Source organism: Littorina saxatilis, linkage group LG17 (genome assembly GCF_037325665.1).
Source record: "Littorina saxatilis isolate snail1 linkage group LG17, US_GU_Lsax_2.0, whole genome shotgun sequence".
NCBI classification, from domain to species: Eukaryota; Metazoa; Mollusca; class Gastropoda; order Littorinimorpha; family Littorinidae; genus Littorina; species Littorina saxatilis.
This window is the reverse complement of record NC_090261.1, coordinates 9,584,206-9,604,205: the sequence shown is the minus strand read 5'-3', so window position 1 is coordinate 9,604,205 and position 20,000 is coordinate 9,584,206. Positions and strand designations below refer to the sequence as shown.

Here is a 20,000-nt window from a genome sequence, read left to right as displayed (position 1 = left end):
ACGTTGGACTTTTCTCGGAAACTATCAAAGCGATCGGGCTCATATTTTGCTTAGTCGTGACCTCCAATGACCTCTACACTTTAACGATGGTTTCGTTGACCTTTGAGCTTTTTCAAGGTCACAGGTCAGCGTCAAAGGAAAAATTAGACATTTTATATCTTTGACAAAGTTCATCGGATGTGATTGAAACTTTGTAGGATTATTCTTTACATCAAAGTATTTACATCTGTAGCCTTTTACGAACGTTATCAGAAAAACAAGGGAGATAACTAGCCTTTTCTGTTCGGCAACACACAACTTAACGTTGGGCTTTTCTCGGAAACTATAAAAGTGACCGGGCTCAAATTTTATGTGAACGTGACTCATTGTGTTGTGAATAGCAATTTCTTCCTGTCCATCTGATGCCTCATATAATATTCAGAACTGCGAAAGTGACTCGATCGAGCGTTTGCTCTTCTTGTTGTCAGTAAACATTGAGAGAAGGATTTGTTTTGAATGTCTTGGTAAACTTAATTAACGGTGCGATAGACGCGTATGAAGCATCTTTGAATCATGGATGTTCAAATGCTGTCTGGAGTACGCTCATTTTTCTGAAAATACACTAAGTTTGTTTGAGAATACTCCAAGTGCAAAACAGGGGTTCCCAGATCTGGGTATGCTTCTAGTAATCTTATTAACTCTGAATCAGAGGTAGTTGTATTTCTTTCAATAACTTTATTGTTCTGTATTATTTTCCAGACGACCAGCCTCCTTCCAAGAAGCAGAGGGTCTCTGAGGCACTGTGACAACTTGATAGACGCCAGGACCCATTCTGATTACATCGCTCAACGGCTATCGCCAGTTATCTCTCTGACCGGACGCGAAACTCCTACGCAAATCTATCAAAACAAGTTATCTCCCATATGTTGTTTGCGAGCCATGTTCGCGAGACGAAAATAATTGCAGATTGGTCGACTTCGACAGTGATCTCCGTTCTGTTCTTCACAGTTATGATAAAGACATCGTTCTAAGGTCACAACAAGTCGCAATTTTGGGACTGCTGCCGGAAGGAGACCGTAATATATGGTTGCATCACTACAGAACAAATCGTCTGCTTCAGCGAACGCCGAAACCAAACGGTTGATTATCACGTGACACTTTTGCCATATTTAGATTTGTTTGCACAGTAAATACAGCCGCGAAAAAATAGCTCGCTTGAAACTGTCTTACAAATCAATTCCTTTGTAATTTAAAAATTACACAACACCATGAAAAATCATTATCGACGATCGCGAATCTGCTTATATTCATAACACATTACGAAAAGATCTAAATATGTAAAAAAAAAAATCGAATTCTTACCCACAGAAAGAAAACCAAGGCATCCTGTCAAGGATAGAATGAGCCGAACTCATTTTGACCTGAGGTCAGGATGCACCAGGACCATGCTGAAAGAGCAGCACAATCTTCACAGCTAGAACAAAAACATGCAACCTTCATTGCAGCACTGACTATAGAACTTCAGTTTATCAATGAATATGTAATTTTGCATTGAAGTACTTAGTACATGTATGCTCTTCGCCTGGGTGAAGAGAGTGAATAAAGGCTGTGCTTGTGCATGTTAAGTCAGGTGTATGAACAATTGAGTGTGTGCGTATGCATGCTTGTGTGTGCATTTAAGATTGATAGTGTCTGTCTTTTGTGTTTGTGATCTCACCTGGTTGTAACAACCATGTAACAGAACTAGTCTCTTGATGCTAGTGGAATAGCTTCTGCTCTTGTAATACAGTGAACCTTCCAAAATCTGAGAGAAAGTCATGTGTTAAAAAGGGGAGAGTCTTAAAATGGAGGTATATTTACAGAACAACTCTGAGAAAGGAAGGTCATAAATGTGAAGTCTAAGATTATAAGGTCTTAAAAGGGTGGTTTCGTTTACTATAAGTTTTTCAATAAAGTTGTTTATTGGCTTATGGTCCCCTCTACACTGAAGGCAATGTACACACTGAAATACAGCCCACTTTTCTTAATTATGTGCATAGTACTGAAACTAAATTACTCTATGTGTAACTTTTAAAATAATATTCACGATGTATATCTGCAACACAGCGCAATGAACAACTGTCATTGCCTAATTCTTGGTGATACATAAGATTATTTATTCTTTATGCAATAAAACTGCATGAAAAATTGTCGTTTGACTAGAAATATTAACTAAGTATAAGAACGTTGGACACGCTTAACCTTTGCCGGATGCCGCTTTTGACTACACACTCCCGACGATGCGGGTTTGTCTGAACCCATACATTTGAAAGAGGGTTTTTACCGTTTATTCCTCTAACGACGGGGTGGGTTCAGGGAAACCCACAGCGCTACTTCAGTGGGTGCATCGAGTTTCTCCCTTCACCGACCTCTTGCAGGGGAGGGAGACTGAGGGGGAGGGAGAGACTGAGAGAGACTGAGAGACTAAGAAAGAGAGAGAGAGAAGCTGAAACTGAAACTGAAACTGAACTTTATTACCAAAGGATAGAGGTTTTAGGCAAAGCCTAATCTTACAACCTGTCCCTTATACAAACACTTAATACAGACGCACATAATATAGATAGTAAAATTGACAAGGTTATTGTTACTTACAGACGTATATAATGTAAATAGTAATAAGAAAAGGGTTATGGTTTTGTATACACATTCAAAAATGGGAAAAACATGTAGTGTGGAAATTGCAGCATAGTTGCAATAATGCATTGCATATAAACATCCAAAACAACTAATAACAAAAGGGAGAAAACAAATGTGGGGAGGAATTGTCCCAATCATTCGCATACATGTATATCATTATCAATACTTACACATAAAGAACAAATCAAAATACAAACATAACTTGACTAAATGTAAAAAGCACTAAAAAATCAGACATGAAAAGTGTTCTATTTACCCATTAAGCGGGAATGAAACTGGCGCCTAAACGTTTTCACAGAAGAGGCATTTCGGAGGGGTAGGGGTATGGAATTCCATAGAGATGCTCCTGAGAAGGCTAAACTTGACTTATACAAGTCTAGACGAGGGATGGGGGGAATCAGGTTCTGGGACCCATATCTTTTTGTGGCATGTCTGAAATGTGATTTTAAATATCCAGGAACATTATTGTTAATTACTTTGTACATAAAGACAGCCTTGTTTAGCGTCAACTGATCTTTCAAGGGAAGGAAATTAAGGAGCTTTAATTTATCATCTGTTGGCTTATTTGACTCATGCAGAATTAGTTTTGCAGCACGGCGATGAAGAGAATTGAGTCGTTTGAGATGAACATCACTGCAGTTATCCCAAAGTGTTGAAGCAAAGTTGATATGGGGCATTATGTGAGCGTAATAAAACAACTTGAGTGCTTCCACATCGGCATAATGTCTTAATTTAGACAATAAGTACAAATTTTTAGATACTAATTTGCAAATTTTACTCAAGTGAGTTTGCCATTTCAATTCTTGATCAACGGTAACCCCTAATAATTTATGCTCTTTAACTTGTTGCACTTGAGTTGAATCAATTGACAGTTGAAATTGTAAGGGTTTTAATTGGTGTTTTTGTCTAGTTGTAATCACCATACTTTTCGTCTTAACAGGGTGAATAACCATTGCATTAGTGGTGCACCATTCTGTCATCTCATCTATACTTTTTTGAAGAGATTGGTTGATGGCTACCAAAGACTTCTGACTGGTGTGGATTGATGAATCATCCGCAAAGAACTCACATCTTACTTTCTCATCTGACACATGAAGAGGTAAATCATTTATATAAATACAGAACAATATAGGTCCTAATACAGACCCTTGAGGCACACCACTTTTGACAAAATCATTCGACGAAGTTTTACAGTTGATGAATACATATTGTGTCCGTTTTGAAAGATATGATTCGAAGAAGGCACAAGCAGAGTCATCTTTTAAGTAGCATTGTAATTTCTTTAATAATAAGGAGTGGTCTACAAGGTCAAAGGCTTTTTTAAAGTCCAGGAATAACGCTCCTGTTACTTCGGACTCATTAATAGCTGATAACCAAGTTTCACATAAAGAGCTGAGAGCAGTGTGGCATGAATGCTTAGAGCGAGAGAGAGAGAGAGAGAGAGAGAGAGAGAGAGACTAAGAAAGAGAGAGAGAGAGAGAGAGAGACTAAGAAAGAGAGAGAGAGAGACTAAGAAAGAGAGAGAGAGACTAAGAAAGAGAGAGAGAGACTAAGAAAGAGAGAGAGAGAGACTAAGAAAGAGAGACTAAGAAAGAGAGAGAGAGAGAGAGAGACTAAGAAAGAGAGACTAAGAAAGAGAGAGAGAGACTAAGAAAGAGAGAGAGAGAGAGACTAAGAAAGAGATAGAGACTAAGAAAGAGAGAGAGAGACTAAGAAAGAGAGAGAGACTAAGAAAGAGAGAGAGAGAGACTAAGAAACAGAGAGAGAGAGAGACTAAGAAAGATAGAGAGAGAGAGACAGATAAAGAGAGAGAGAGACAAATAAAGAGAGAGATAGACTAAGAAAGAGAGAGAGAGAGAGAGAGAGACTAAGAAAGAGAGAGAGAGAGACTAAGAAAGAGAGAGAGAGAGACTAAGAAAGAGATAGAGACTAAGAAAGAGAGAGAGAGACTAAGAAAGAGAGAGAGACTAAGAAAGAGAGAGAGAGAGACTAAGAAAAAGAGAGAGAGAGACTAAGAAAGATAGAGAGAGAGAGACAAATAAAGAGAGAGAGAGACTAAGAAAGAGAGAGAGAGACTAAGAAAGAGAGAGAGAGAGACTAAGAAAGAGAGAGAGAGAGACTAAGAAAGAGAGAGAGAGACAAAGAAAGAGAGAGAGAGACTAAGAAAGAGAGAGAGAGAGACTAAGAAAGAGAGAGAGAGAGAGACTAAGAAAGAGAGAGAGAGAGACTAAGAAAGAGAGAGAGAGAGACTAAGAAAGAGAGAGAGAGACTAAGAGAGAGAGAGAGAGACTAAGAAAGAGAGAGAGAAAGAGAGACTAAGAAAGAGAGAGAGACTAAGAGAGAGAGAGAGAGACTAAGAACGAGAGAGAGAGAGACTAAGAGAGAGAGAGAGAGAGACTAAGCAAGAGAGAGAGAGAGAGACTAAGAGAGAGAAAGAGAGAGAGAGACTAAGAAAGAGAGAGAGAGACTAAGAAAGAGAGAGAGAGAGAGACTAAGAAAGAGAGAGAGAGAGAGATTAAGAAAGAGAGAGAGAGACTAAGAAAGAGAGAGAGAGAAACTAAGAAAGAGAGAGAGAGAAAGAGAGAGACTAAGAAAGAGAGAGAGAGACTAAGAAAGAGAGAGAGAGAGACTAAGAAAGAGCTAGAGAGAAAGAGAGAGACTAAGAAAGAGAGAGAGAGACTAAGAAAGAGAGAGAGAGACTAAGAAAGAGAGAGAGACTAAAAGAGAGAGAGAGAGACTAGGAAAGAGAGAGAGAGAGAGAGACTAAGAGAGAGAGAGACTAAGAAAGAGAGAGAGAGAGACTAAAAAAGAGAGAGAGAGAGACTAAGAAAGAGAGACAGAGAGAGAGACTAAGAGAGAGAGACTAAGAGAGAGAGACAGAGAGAGAGAGAGACAGAGAGAGAGAGAGACAGACAGTCAGATAGACGGACAGTCAGATAGACAGACAGACAAACAGACAGAGCAACTGACAACAGACAGACAGACAGAGAGATACGGACAGACAGACAGAGAGACAGACAGTCTCTTGGAGACAAACAGGCAGACAGACACTGTTCCGCCGCTTTGGTAATTATGGGTGTAGCAGAACCCGCGCCGTCGGCAGAGGGATAGTTACAATCAGTCACTACTACTCTTTAAAAGTATGGGTTTGTGTGAACCCGCGCCATCGGTAGTGTTTATGTAAATTATCATAATCAATTAATTTTAATGTTTTGTCATGTACACACTAAAAATTTGCAGACAGAGAGCAAATTAGGTGTGTGAGAGATACTTAAAATTTCAAAACGATACCTTTAATGGTTCCAGAGTTACAATGATTTTAGTGTGTCTCTGGGTACAGGTGAACCCAGGAAGCACGGCAAAGGTTAAAACCGTCAGCCACTCTGTTCACATTTTCCATCACAAGGCACACACACACACTCGCACACACACAGTTTCATGAATGAATGGCCTGTTACATATGAGTTGAGGGTGGGTGCAACAGTCATTAGATTCTATGCTAGAAAGTAGATTGGTATCTTGCTTGCAGGATTCTGGTGTCATCACTGGTGTGCAAGATAGGTTAACAGTACGAAAGAAAGAAATACAACTACCTCTGATTCAGAGTTAATGAGTGGTTATGAGTAATGCTAATGAAGGTTGCACTAAATTCACAATTTACACATTTGCCTGATACACTGGATAGTAAGGCATTCACGTGTTTTGTTTTTCGTTTTGGTGCTTTTTATATTTTTTTAAAATCTTCTTTCTTTTTTTCATTCTTTATGTGTTTTTATTAGAAACTCCAGAGCCCAACAGTGTTTGGACGACTAGGGCTTAGTCAAGTCCCAGTTCTACCTTCACAATGATTCAGATGAGCGTCATATCAAAACCGTGTAGCCTTGGCCAGGAATATTTAGGTTGGAAGGCAGGCACTGATTAATCCCGATATATGAGTTCGCGGAGTTGCTTCCCTTCCCGGCTAGTTAAGATTGTCGTCTGCTCAGCGATTCTCTACGAAGATTGGCCCTCGACAAAGGCTCAGAATTGAGTGTTGATAAAAAAAGAAGGAAGTATTATTGTTCTCAGCAAACAGATCCAGCGTTCACAGCATTTCAGTTGTGTTATAAACACGTAATCTATTGTTACATTTGTTTTAAAGTGAAATGTGATTTGGATAATCAAGCCACATATCTCCTGAGCTCGTTTTATTTGTGAGGCAAATTATGGGCTCAAATGGTTGTTAATGGCAAGTACTGACATCTCCAGGTGAGGGAAGTTTATATTTTAAAGAAATTAATTAGTTTCCATCGCATGTTCAGGCATTGCAAAGCCGGACTAGGGAAAAAAATGTGTGCAAATACTTTTGAGAGCCTCGAGTCGAAAGTGTTCAGAGTTTTGTTGACAGTATTGTCAGAAAAAAAAGAAGTCGCAGGCTTCAGCGGCAGCCGCAGCCTCAGCATCGATGCTGGGGGACGCAGGTGGTTGTGTTGTCCGTTACACGATGATCTGTTCTCTCTGTGTTGCTTCTTCCATTCCAACCTTTCCGATACAACCCGTCCCTTGACGCAGACACGGGAAAGTGAGTGTGGTTCAGTGGTTCAGATGATGGTCATGATGTGATTTCACGGTTACACAAGTACGATAGTTATACCAGCGTTATTGAACGGACTTTCCTTGGACCAGCCAACAGTGTCCCCACATTGCATTTGGCCTGTCATGATAGTTACGTAGAGGTTACATGCCGAGTCTCAGTGATTATCAAAAATAATGGTCGAAGTTAGCGGATCATGAAAAATGCGAGCTTTAGCGAGCTTTTTCATGACCGCGAACTGAGACCATTATTTTTTATAATCACTGAGACGAGGTGTGTAACCTCTTTATTCCTCCTTTCTTCAGTTATTCAAAGAAAAGAGGAGTTTTTTTGCGAAAGTTTGATCGAATCCTATTCTCTCAACCAGTCAACCTGCGCAGGCGATCGATTAATGCGCGGTTGTATAGTTCCGTGCAAATCATTCTATTCTGTTAACACTTCTTGTCAGTTTTCCTATTTTGGGCTAAAATCAAGTACACATGATATGCTGTTATTCTGCTGTGGCGGCAAAGGCAGATATTGTGTGTTCTGTATATGTTTTGGTATCGCTAAGGATAATGTTTTTTCGTCAAATGGGACTAGCACTGTAGCAGACGAACTTTTGCACCCGTGTTCCAACGTTAAAAACTGTATGAAGTTCAGTTTTCTGGGGAAAATAGTGTATGAAACCCCTTTATGTTGTTTAAATTGATGAGATGTGTGCATTTGGTTGCGTGTGATCTGTTTATTAAATGAAATATTGTTGAAAACTGACCGTCGGATTGCAGTCTGTTGTCGAAGGAACTGAGTGAAAAGAAGGGGAACTACTCTTGTCGCTAGACAAAGTATGAGTTACTTGCCTTGGGAAATTGCTTGTGATGAACGGCTTGAGCGGCACGGCAGATGAGATTCAGAAAACAACCGAACTCATGGATTTTATATGGAGATTCATGTGTTCAGGCCTGTAGTTGTTAATTTAAATGCGGTATGTTTGTATTGTTTGCTCCAGAGATGTATACTTCGTACATTAGAGCGTTCGGAACTTTTCAGTCGCAAAAAGTAGTACCGAAACAGAACAACCTCTCAACCCATTGCACTATCGAGGATTCAGGCTGTTGCTGGGTCGTTATTTGTTTGGTTGCTGGGTCATTATCGAAAAATAACTACCCCTACAAGTTTACAGAGGTAAAGAAGCAGAGGGGGGAATAAATTGTGTTATAGATATTGGGGGGTGGGGGGTTGGGGAGATCGAGTGTGTCCTTTAAATTGAATTGTCCTGTCATCGGCGGAGCATCAAGTTTAGGTGTGCTGGTGAAAGGAGGGTAGATAATTATTTAAATGAAGAGATTTTACAGTTCGGTATTCCATATAGTAACGTCATGTGTCAGTTGCAACTGCCTGTTATCAACTTCAGCCCGCATACACACAGTCGTGACACACACACACACACACACACACACACACACACATACAGGGCACACACACACACACACACACACACACACACGCGCAAACACACACACACACACACACACACACACACACGGCATACACACACACACACACACGGAACTGAAACACACACACACACACACACACACACACACACACACACACACGGCATACAAACACACACACGGAAAACACACACACACACACCGTGGCACACACACGGCATACAAACAAACACACACACACACACACACACACACACATTTCATACAAACACACACACACACACACACGACACGCACACACACACCGTGACACACACACCGGCACACACGGCATACAAACACACACACACACACACACACACACACACACACACACACACACACACACACACACACACTTAGCAGCATATGCCTTGCGATTGAGACTTTTGTATTCATTTTGGTATCAGGGATGACCCATTCCCACGTAGCGGAGTACAAGAACCGGACTGATATTTTGAAGACCCTCTGTTGTGTTACGGCCCTTCTGTTTTCCCGTCTTCTAACTTCCGTTGTGGCGCAGTAGTCAGGACCCGCAGGACCTCAGCGATATGTTTGTGTGCCAAACATCTTTTCTAATTAACTCCCCTGGGACGCTTCCTTTACCGCTGTGTTTTGTATCATTTGGAAATGTTGTTTGATGGCTGCGCCTGAACCGGTAAAGATCCAAGGAGCTATTGATTGAGACTCTGGGATTCTTCACAGACCGGTGCGAGTTGTTTTTATTATCTCTGGTCGCTGTTTGATTTGAAGGTCATAGATGTGAATTGAAACCATACAGGGCTTTTTCTTTTCCTCGAGTTTCGAATATATATTTTTGTTCCCTTCTTCCAGCCCTCGTTTGCTCCAGCGATCAAAGCGTGACTATATTTAATTAGAGTCACGTCTCATATCATAGGACGATTGAGGTTATAACGAAGTATTACGTAGATGTATATTCATGAAGACGTGATGAGCATGCTCTTGCCCGTGTTTGCATATATATGCAAAAGAGAGATAGGCAGACATATTAGAATACACGCATGCACTGAGGCACGAACGCACAAGACATGCACCCACACACACGGGAATGGATAATGTGTAGTGCGGAAAACTACAGTACTCGAACTCAAACTTGAAAAAACTCGATCAGTAGAAACAAATGTTTATAGAATATGAAATCTGCACGACAAGAACGGAAACATCCCACTGAAACTAATCTGTTCAATTTATTATTTTGTTTCGCTCCAGTTTTAGCCCACACATGTGCAATGAAAACATATCTGTTGAAATTGTGTTTCTTTCTATTGTTAGTTCGCATATTTTATTAGGCGTAAATGTCAAATGATTGTTCCATAATGATATACTTGTAATCTTTCCAAGTTTCGACAAAAGACGCATGTTTCTCAGCACAGAAATGCAGGTCGTAAAATAAACTACAGAAAGACTTTAGTGTTAATGTTTTCTTTTTCCAAGGAATAAAACTCTAAAAAGGTCCATTCAATTTTGGCTAAAAGTCCTCAGCCGGTTTTTATTTCTTCCTTATAATTATATTTCACTTTGCAAGCTAAATTCTCTCCCCACTCAATTATTTTCCACTTTTCCTTGAAGCATGTCACAAATTTCAAATCCAGAGCGACGGTGGCTGACATGAATCATCGTGATCAACTTTTGCTTTAATTACCACACCGCCATGTCAACTTTGGCGAAAAGAACGGGTGGCTGCTGGGAAGGTCACGTGTTTCTTCTTTTGCACGTGCTGGCAGAGTCGCCTTGCTGAAACGTCGGAGGTGTTGGGCGGGTGGGTAGGAGGGGAAAACGAAAGGGGTGGAAGATATTTTTGGAATTGGAACGATTAATTTATGACAAAACAAAGTGTTACAATCACTGTACTTCGGCCTAGCGGTCTTTTAAGTGGACAGACAGACAAACACTTATGATACACTGAGTAATAAACTTATCTGATAAAAGTTTCCAAGAAACTCGCTGGTAAAATGCAAGCGAGGCAATGAAAAAGAAGAAGGTATAAGCTTTAAAAAAAATTAAAAAAAAAGAAAAAAGAGCCCGATATAATTAGTGAAGAAGGAATGTGATATTGAATAGCAAAGAAATCAGATATTCACTCTCTCGTCATATCATCACTGGCACGTGACCTGCCGCGGTCGGGTGAACAATATGGCGGCCGTGATATTTACTCTCTTCTTTCTTTTCAGTTATTTTCTTTACTTCTGTCCCTTTCAGCAAGTCTCTCTGAACGTATATTTGATCAATTATTTCAGAATCAGATTGGAAGATTGTACATCATCCGTCATTGGAAACTCTCGCCGTGGTCAGCCGTGTGAGAGTCTCACTGATTGTGTAGAGTTGAACTTGACAGCGACGGCGTCCTATTGTGACTATCAAGGTCTAATGATATGTCTTGCATGCCGTATTATACAGTTTCTAATGAAGCCTTTCTGCCTTGCCGAAAGAAAGTTTTTGTTCACTTTCCAGTGGTTCTCTTTGCGTTCTAAGTTTCCGAGAGCAGCTGCTCACATTTGGATTAGTATTTGACAAAGAATTAAACTGATTTTGCCCTCCCCCCCCCCCCCCCTCTTCCTCGATGCAGTAGGTATAGAATTTCTTCCTTTAGTCATTTGATACTGAAACTATTGTTCTCGTGTTCTTCTTCGTTTTCCCCTCTTCTTTTTTCCCCAGTTTTATCCTAATTTTTGTTGTTTTGTTGGCTGATTGTTATATTGTTTGAATATATCAATCAATCAATTAATCAATCAATATGAGGCTTATATCGCGCGTATTCCGTGGGTACAGTTCTAAGCGCAGGGATTTATTTATTTTTTATTTTATTTTTATTTTTTGCAATTTATATCGCGCACATATTCAAGGCGCAGGGATTTATTTATGCCGTGTGAGATGGAATTTTTTTTAACGCAATACATCACGCATTCACATCGGCCAGCAGATCGCGGCCATTTCGGCGCATATCCTACTTTTCACGGCCTATTATTCCAAGTCACACGGGTATTTTGGTGGACATTTTAATCTATGCCAATACAATTTTGCCAGGAAAGACCCTTTTGTCAATCGTGGGATCTTTAACGTGCACACCCCAATGTAGTATATCAGATTTGAGAACTACCAAGCCAGTTTTGTTATTCATGTTTCGAGCGTCATAGTAATTTTAAGTTATCCGTCTGACTCACGTCACAGGGAGTGTTCCGTGAAGCTGACCTTTGGCTTGGCACACAATGTTATACGTGGACATGACGTCAAATCAGTCCCTGTTTAGCCGGCGGTGCAGCATATTTTATCAAGTTCGTTTTCTAAATCAGGAGGTGAGAATTCCGGTCACATGCTTTCCCGATTCGTGACGAAATTGATGAAACGGGCATCTCACAAGTCTTCCCAAAGATGGACAAATTCTGGGCCCATATTCTTGTAGAAAAGCGATTGCAGATTTAAATGTGTACAGTAGGTCGACACTATGTATCTAACCTTTATTCGGAAACAAAATGGCTAGGGGTGGCTGTATTCATCTGCACAATCGAATGTCACGTTCAGCTTCATTTTTCATTTCACACTAACGCGATAAAAAATTGACAAAATGAATTGCTTTGAAGCGAGTATCTATTGAGTATAGACAAAAATAGGTTTACACCTGATACTAATACAACAACACCAGCTCTTGGCTCTTTTTAAAGAAACCAATGCGTGACTTTTTTGCAGGAAAGGATAGGCTTATCCTGTAGAAACTGGATAAGGAAAATAAACACTTGCCGACAAAATATCAGCCCCCAATTAAAGCGAAACGGAAAACCCTGACGCAACCTACTATCGTCTCTTTTCACCGCATCACGTTTAGGGACAGATACGCGGTTTCGAAAAATGACGGGAATTTTGACAGTTTTGAGATAGATACGAAAATAATCCCCTGTTCGGATGATGATATAGAAACAAACAGACAAACAGCCGTATAGAGGAGACACTTCAGGGAGAGAATGCGCAGTTTCTCGCGTAGACCCGAAAGAGGATACCGTAGCTCCGAAACCGATCTCATCTTTAAAGACGACCCCCGACCCGTGGAGGTCAACACATGACGTCACAGGTGCGGAACACAACACCTTGTCCCGATGGACAAGTTCTTCAAACGTGAGGAGAACACAAGAAGTTCGCTGGGTAAAAGTTGAATGAAGATTTTGAGGCGGGGAAAACCACACAAAACCATCAAACAAGTAAAGCCTGGGGGAAACTTACTGGGGATAATTTTGGACAACATTTGAGAAGGTTTCAATGAAGTAACTGAACACTGTGGATTTTAAATTGTGGCAAGTTCAGGCATGTAGACGCACACAGACTAATTCGCATATGAGGGAAAGTAGGGAGTGAAGTAGCCTGAAATGTACCCCCATCCCCATCCGACCCACAGTTTGTACTTTCTTCTGCTGTCGTGAAATCTTGATTTCTTTTTTTTTTAAATCACAAAAAATCATATAATTATTTGAAATAAGCCTGGTTTGTTTTTTTAAGGGCTGGAACATTTGGGTTAACTAGGATTCTATTTTAGAAGAGGCCGTTAGGAATAGACATGGTTATTAAGTACCAAATATACAGATTAATAAAGTGACGAATTTAATTTTAAACACATTTTCTGTGCTTGTAAATTGTATAAAAACACACAAAAACACAGAAGCTTGAACAAGCTGAATCGTGGGACAAATTGAGCAAGACCGTGGACAGCGCTACATGTTACCTACGACTTTTACGCGCGCACACACACACACACACTTGCGCGCGCGCGCACGCTTGAGCGTGCTTTTTTCCTTTCCCCCTTTTTTGTTACCCCTTCCTACAAAAGAATACAACAAAACACTCACAAAAACTAACTAAAAAGGTGGTAACAAGGGGAAGCTATAACTAACCACGCCTCCCCTCCCCCCCTTTCCTCCGCGTGATGGAAATTAATTGGGGTCGCAGGATTAAGTCCTAGGACGTGACTCCATCAATTCTGCCTACCCTCCCCTGAAATATGATGCTGCAGCTAGGTATTGTCACCCCCTCGTTCCGCACCTCGCTCCATTGTCCCGTGTTGCCCGCCGCTGACGCTTGCCGGAGAGGACCTCGAGAAGGTGGAAGTCCTTTTTCCGCCCTCGGCTAATCCTCCGAGGCCCCTCCGAGCCAAGTTCTGGGCGACGACAAGAGATTTCCAGAGGAGAGAATCCAGGGGTAATGTGTTCCAGCAAGTAGGGGAATCAAGAGGGTAATGTGTTCCAGAAAGGCTAGAGAATGGGTGGGCAGAGCCATGGGAAAAGTGTGTAAAAAAAAGTTTCGCGAGGATTGACGTTTTTTCGAGTTGGGAATTGAAAGGGTAATGTGTTCCACAAAGGATGAAGAGCAGGCGTGCAGAGCCCTGAAGATGTGGAGACACTTTGGCGGAGATTGGCACATTGGTTGAGAAGACCCTCACGGGAAAGATGACTTCGTCTTTTTCTTGGTGTGAGGGCTTCCGTGCCTTAATGATGCAGCTATTACGTGATTGGGGGGTTGAGGCTTTGTCGAGGTCAACATTCTTGATTTATGAGGTCCTTCCTCTGCGTGTGGGGCCTCTTCTTTAAACGACGGCGATATTAGCTGATTGGGGGGTTGGGGGCTGGAGATCTTGGCAGAGGTCAGAATTCTTGTGTTTTGAGATCTTCTCTTGGTGTGTGGGAACTAGTTTCGAGCTGCTCGAGCTTTTACGTGATTGCTCTTGGTAAAGACGGGGTTAAACTCTCCTCCTTTGGCTATATGGTACAGGCTTTCTTCTTGGTGTGTGGGCACCGCGGACTTCAGCCGATACGTGAACGGGTGGTCCACACACATAATCGCCATTTTTAGTTCTTGAAGTTCTTGTCAGCTTCAGTCATTGCGTTTTAGTTTGGTGAGGAAACAATTTTGGAGAAGTTTTCTGGTGAATTTAACCTTAAAGGCACAGTCCTCCCTGTGTGAACGATTCGGGTAACCATCATCTCGGAAGTTGCCAGGGTTTTGCATGAGATAAGACCATCCCACTACTTGGACGCGTACAACAAATCAACATAATGACTGTTTCCTGTTCAGAGTTCAAATTTGGATTTGTTATGAATTAATTTCTTAATTAAAGAATGAATTCATGGTAAAATACCCAATCTGACCCGAAAGCAGTCAGGCTGTTAATTGTTGGTATGTGTCTAAGTGGAGGGAGAGTGGCTTTATCCCATGTAAAAGTCTGGCCCGATGTGAGATGGTGATCCGAATCGTTTACACGAGAAGGACTGTGCCTTAAAGATATCCAAGGGATGTTCTCTTTGCTCTAATTCAGACACACCTGCAGTGATAAACTCCTAGTGATTATGTGTATACTGGAAAGATGAAGCTGGGATGAACATTATGTTTGAACAATTAAAAATTAGATAAATGAAACAGACAAAAGACTATAAATAAACGAATGAGCAGTCCAACAAACTTAAAAGTAAGAACATAAACAAAATCAAAATAAACAAGTGAATAAAAAAGGAAAAATAAAATAAAGTATAAATAAACAAATAAACAGTCCTCGCGCTAACACTGATAAGTATGCTCAAGCTAAACCTGACTTACCGAAGTGTTTACGTGTGCGTGAGGAGGGTGTCTACAGTAGGGAGAAACGGGTCTGCGAAACACAGCATCAAAAGAAGCCCAGCTGCCGTCTTTTTTACCTGGTTAACACCTCCACAGTTGCACGATAGGGTGTGATTTGCCCAATCCTTTCAATTTCGGAGTTTAAAGCGGGAACGGGGCTGATGGAAAACACAAGCAAGATGAAAAGAAGTTTGTTTAGCATCGCCGGCTTGCGGTGTTTTCTTGAAGACACGTACAACATTTACTCGGTGATCGCCTTCAAAGTGGAAGAGGTGACGGGTAGATTTGAGCATCCACCCCTTTCAAGGTGAGGCAGACCTACGCGTTTAAACTGGACCGGGTTCTTGCAACGTGTGTTAAAGATGCTTTCAAGTGGTTTCAAGTTTGTGTGCGTTTGAATTTGTTGACGAACTTAAATTTCGACAGGACAAGATGAAGTAGAGATGAATGAAATTGACAAAATTCGACAAGACCTTTGGGCGTCGACTTATCAAACTAATGCTTTACCTTCTCCCCATCAATCTGTTCATTTCTAGTTCAGTATATCCCAGTGTTCGAAAGGGTCGTAGAGGGGGGACATGGATGGAGCATCTGGGATTGTCCTCCATAGCTGTCTTTGGTGTGCTGCCCGGTGCAACTGAATTTCACGCACTTTTGAATTTCACGCTATGAATTTCTCGCATTTCTTAACACATTTCCAGTTAAAAATCTCTCCTTACTTGTCATTTGAATTTCACGCACACGCATGCACACGCATGCACGTATCCCCCCTGCATCGGTGTGTTCGTGAGTGAGTCCCGTGTATAGACGCGTGAATACAAATCACAATTCAGCAAGACACGAATACATGGGAAATCCGTGGGAGTTTATACGTCACGACGGTTCGCTCACAACTCACAAATCAGTTCAACTACACGGCTCATTTCGCCATGGCACAGCAAGAGACGAGCATCACGATAACAACAACCAACACTATATAGGGCCTACGTCAAGGACCGTGAAACCAAGAAATCAAAGACATGGCGTTGTTCGATACGTGGATGTCCAGCGCGATTGAAAACAAGTCTCGACTTCAAGGACCCGATTTACTCAAATGAGCACAATCATCGGTCACGACTGAGCAACTCGATCTCATATACACACACCCCAACGCATACACTACATGCGTGATTTTCAAAAGCTCACATGCGTGACTTTCAAAAGCTCACATGCGTGAAATTCAAACCACCAAATGCGGGAAAATCAATGCGGGAAGACGAAAACATTTTTCAAATGCGTGAAATTCAAATGCACCCGTGCTGCCTCAAGGAGGTCAGACATGCTGAGGCATGTCCACACCTTTCCGCTGTGAGTCCGAGCAGTTCTGTCTAGTCTCAGTCCACCTTTGCAGCAACATCCTTCCAAAACGCTTTGGAGAACGGTGTTCTAACTTCTGTTCGACTGCAGGGTACCTTTAGTGAATCATAATCTTTCTCTTCTCAAAACTGGGTTTTGTTTCTCTCAGAGGTGCTTCAAAGGCTTTCCTGTTGAAACTCAGCACGGCAGCCGCTCAAGTCAATTTCTTCCTCGGTCGTAGACGGTGGTTGCTGAGACTTGAAAATGTCGAAACTGTCGGACATCCTAGGGCCCCGCTTGCCTCTTTAACCCACGGCATCCCGGTGTAACACGAAATTTTTACTCCACGAAAAATTTACTCCGGAGTAAATATTTCGTACGAAATTCTTACTCCGAGTACACTTTTCGTACGAGAAAAGAACTCCCCAAGGCACGAAAAAATTACTCCCTCCACGAAATTTTTACTCCCCATTTTTTTTACTTCCAGTAAAAATATCGTATGCAAAAATGGGATGCGGGCGAAGGGATAATGCCAATAAGTGATCTCGCGCACACGAATGTCGCGCTACCCTCCTTCCACGCCTTCCACCACCAAGACTAACAGGGGACAAGGGAGTAACAATTTCGTACAGTGGCATGGGAAGTTAAATTGCTCGTGTTGGGGTGAAGTAATTTATTCGTTATTTATTCGTCAGGGGAGTAACATTTTTGTACGAAATGTTTACTCGGAACTCACCTGTCTTGGGGAGTACTTTTCTCGTGCAATGGGGGAGTGCTTTTTTCGTAAAGGGAGTAAGTTTTTCGTACCAAATGTTTACTCCGGAGTAAAAATCTCGTGGGAGTAATTTTCTCGTGTTACACCGGCGTAAGCAGCGCTAAGCCCGAGTTAGAGACGTGCATGCAGCCCATAATAGACTCTAAGAGCTGGCAGGGCCATGCGACACTTTGCGGCTTTGCGCCTCTCAGCCAACGCAACGCATCGCGCTGGCGTCAACAATGGCCGGGTCCGGGAGGACCGCAGTTTGCTCACCTGTTTCGCGGCTCTATCATTCCCTAATCCCACCAAGCCGCTTTGCCCGGGCCCCGGATCGAGAGAGCTGTTAAACTGAAGCAAAATATTTGAAGGATGAGCCCCCCTCAAAGAGCGGGCTGTTTGCCGAACAAACTGTTTGCGCTGGGGGTTGACTTACTTTCGCTTCGTCGGCCGGCCCCGGCGGTGGAAACGGGAGGCCGATGTATCAACTTTGTTAGAAACGTTTGAAAGTGAATTACCGACGCGGCGCGCTTTCAGGGCCGGCACGTTCGCGGACATTGTGCTGAGGCTGCACGTGCACGGGCAATGGAGAAGGGGAGTCTTGGCCCCACGGACCCTGCTCGCCAAGTGTGACACGGGACTGCTGTCGCGGCTCTGCTGCTGCTCCTTGAGGGAAGAGATACAGGACTGGGGCCACCCTTCTTCCGTCCACCCCATTCCCCCTCCTATTCACAGCTTGGGTCCCTCTCAGGAGGGGTACAGAAGGCCAGGACAGTCCACCCGCCCATCCAACTCCTCATTTTATACCTTCTCGACGGAGACAGGACAAGTTCCACCCCCCTCCCATCCCATCACCTCAAAAAGTTGATTCCTTTCAGGAGAGTTACACGGGACGCCCTCTGCGCCAACCCACCCCGTCCCCCACCCCCTCCTTGTACCCTTTTTAAGACACCCCTCAGAAAATCCAAGGTGCAGATACTGCGTTTGTCTGTTGAGGTTCTGCTTTCAGAGTCAAGTGGACCCCTATCTGGTGATAAGAGGTTTGGCCTGAAGTCATCGCAAGTTCGGTTTATTGACACTTCTGTTTTCTCACTTATATCAGCCTTCACATCCAAAAAGTAACCAGCTTCGTAATTAAATACACAAACAAAAGCAGGTGCAACATTAATGTAGATTAAAACCACCTGGCAGGCCAACCCGAGAAAACAGAACTGTAGTGTGGCAAGCTCTTCGTTCGGGGTTTTTATGCTTGTTGTTTTGCCCTTTGCATGTCTCTTATATACATTATTTGTTGACGTTTGCATGACTTTGTCAGGACGATCTTGACGACGCAAAACTTCCCTTATCGCCATGCAAATCATTGAGGTGAACTGCCGCTCCGTTCGGCGTGTTTGGTTGGGTGACCCGATTCCTTGGTTAAAGGTACCTGGCCGCATTCAAAAAGTAATTTCGTCCATTATCCTCTAATAATCAGCAGGTTGAGATTAAACATGAGCGATTTGCAACAAGACTTAGTTAACCGACACCTCTCTGATAATTTAGAATGTACGTGTGGAGCATGCCCGGAAGATTCTGAACATTTCTTATTACACTGTCCAAAATTTAAAGAACATAGAACCATTTTATTCAATAGTCTGCCAACAGACGTTCTGGACTGCAAAACACTCTTGTTTGGAAATACTGATTTAACTATATCTTTGAACACGAAAATATTCTCTGTTGTACAAGACTATGTTATGTTAACTAATCGCTTCGGCTGATATTATATTAACTGTGCAATTGATGTAGCCAGGCATTCTCTCCCTCCCTCTCTCTCTCTCCCTCTCCCTCTCTCTCTCTCTCTCTCTCTCTCTCTCTCTCTCTCTCTCTCTCTCTCTCTCTCTCTCTTTACCCTATTTGTATAAAATATAATTAAAGATTATCAAGATAAGTGTTGAAGCTATCACTTGTTCGCCATGTTTTGCTATCTGAATGTGTATTGATTATAAGTTCAAGAACGTGTCCATAAGCAATCTGCTTGTTAACGTTCTCAATGTTGTTATTGTTTGAAACGTGTGTATGAGAATTTGAATAAACACGCTTAAACCAATAATCAGCCTTGGGAATAAAGTGCTTTGAATTGAAGTCATACCGTAATTGTGAGCTGTGTCTCGAAAGTCAGAAGGTTTTGGCTACTGTATTCTGAAAGTCGAAAAGTTTCTGTGTTAGGAAGGTCGTAAGGTTTAAGCTACATGTACTGTATACTGGAAGTTGAACGGTTTAGGTATTGTATTCTACGAGTCGAAAAGTTTGGCTCGTGTATTATGAAAGTCGAAGAGTGTTTTGGTTTAAACGTGTTTTTATTAATTTCTTGTATACATGTTATATACAGTAACAACATTAAGAACGTTAACAAGCAGACTGCTTATGGACACGTTCCAAAACTAATTATCAATACACATTCTGATAACAAGACATGGCGAACAAGTGATAACTTTAACCTTTTTCTTTCAAAATATTTCATAATATTTTATACAAATAAAGAGAGGGAGAGAGAGAGAGAGAGAGAGAGAGAGAGAGAGAGAGAGAGAGAGAGAGAGAGCGAGAGAGAGAG

At 41.9% G+C, this 20,000-nt stretch overlaps 1 protein-coding gene across 1 annotated transcript in view; it reads left to right on the top strand.

Moving 5' to 3' along the window:
- The window catches only part of LOC138952102 (tRNA (guanine(37)-N1)-methyltransferase-like), an 18,852-nt gene extending 16,748 nt beyond the window's left edge, over nucleotides 1-2,104 (top strand). The window contains exon 5 of the mRNA XM_070323697.1: nucleotides 739-2,104. Coding sequence (XP_070179798.1) covers nucleotides 739-785 — 47 coding nt within the window. The 3' untranslated portion in view covers nucleotides 786-2,104. The remainder of the gene's footprint in view (nucleotides 1-738) is intronic.
- The last annotated feature ends 17,896 nt before the right edge of the window (nucleotides 2,105-20,000 follow it).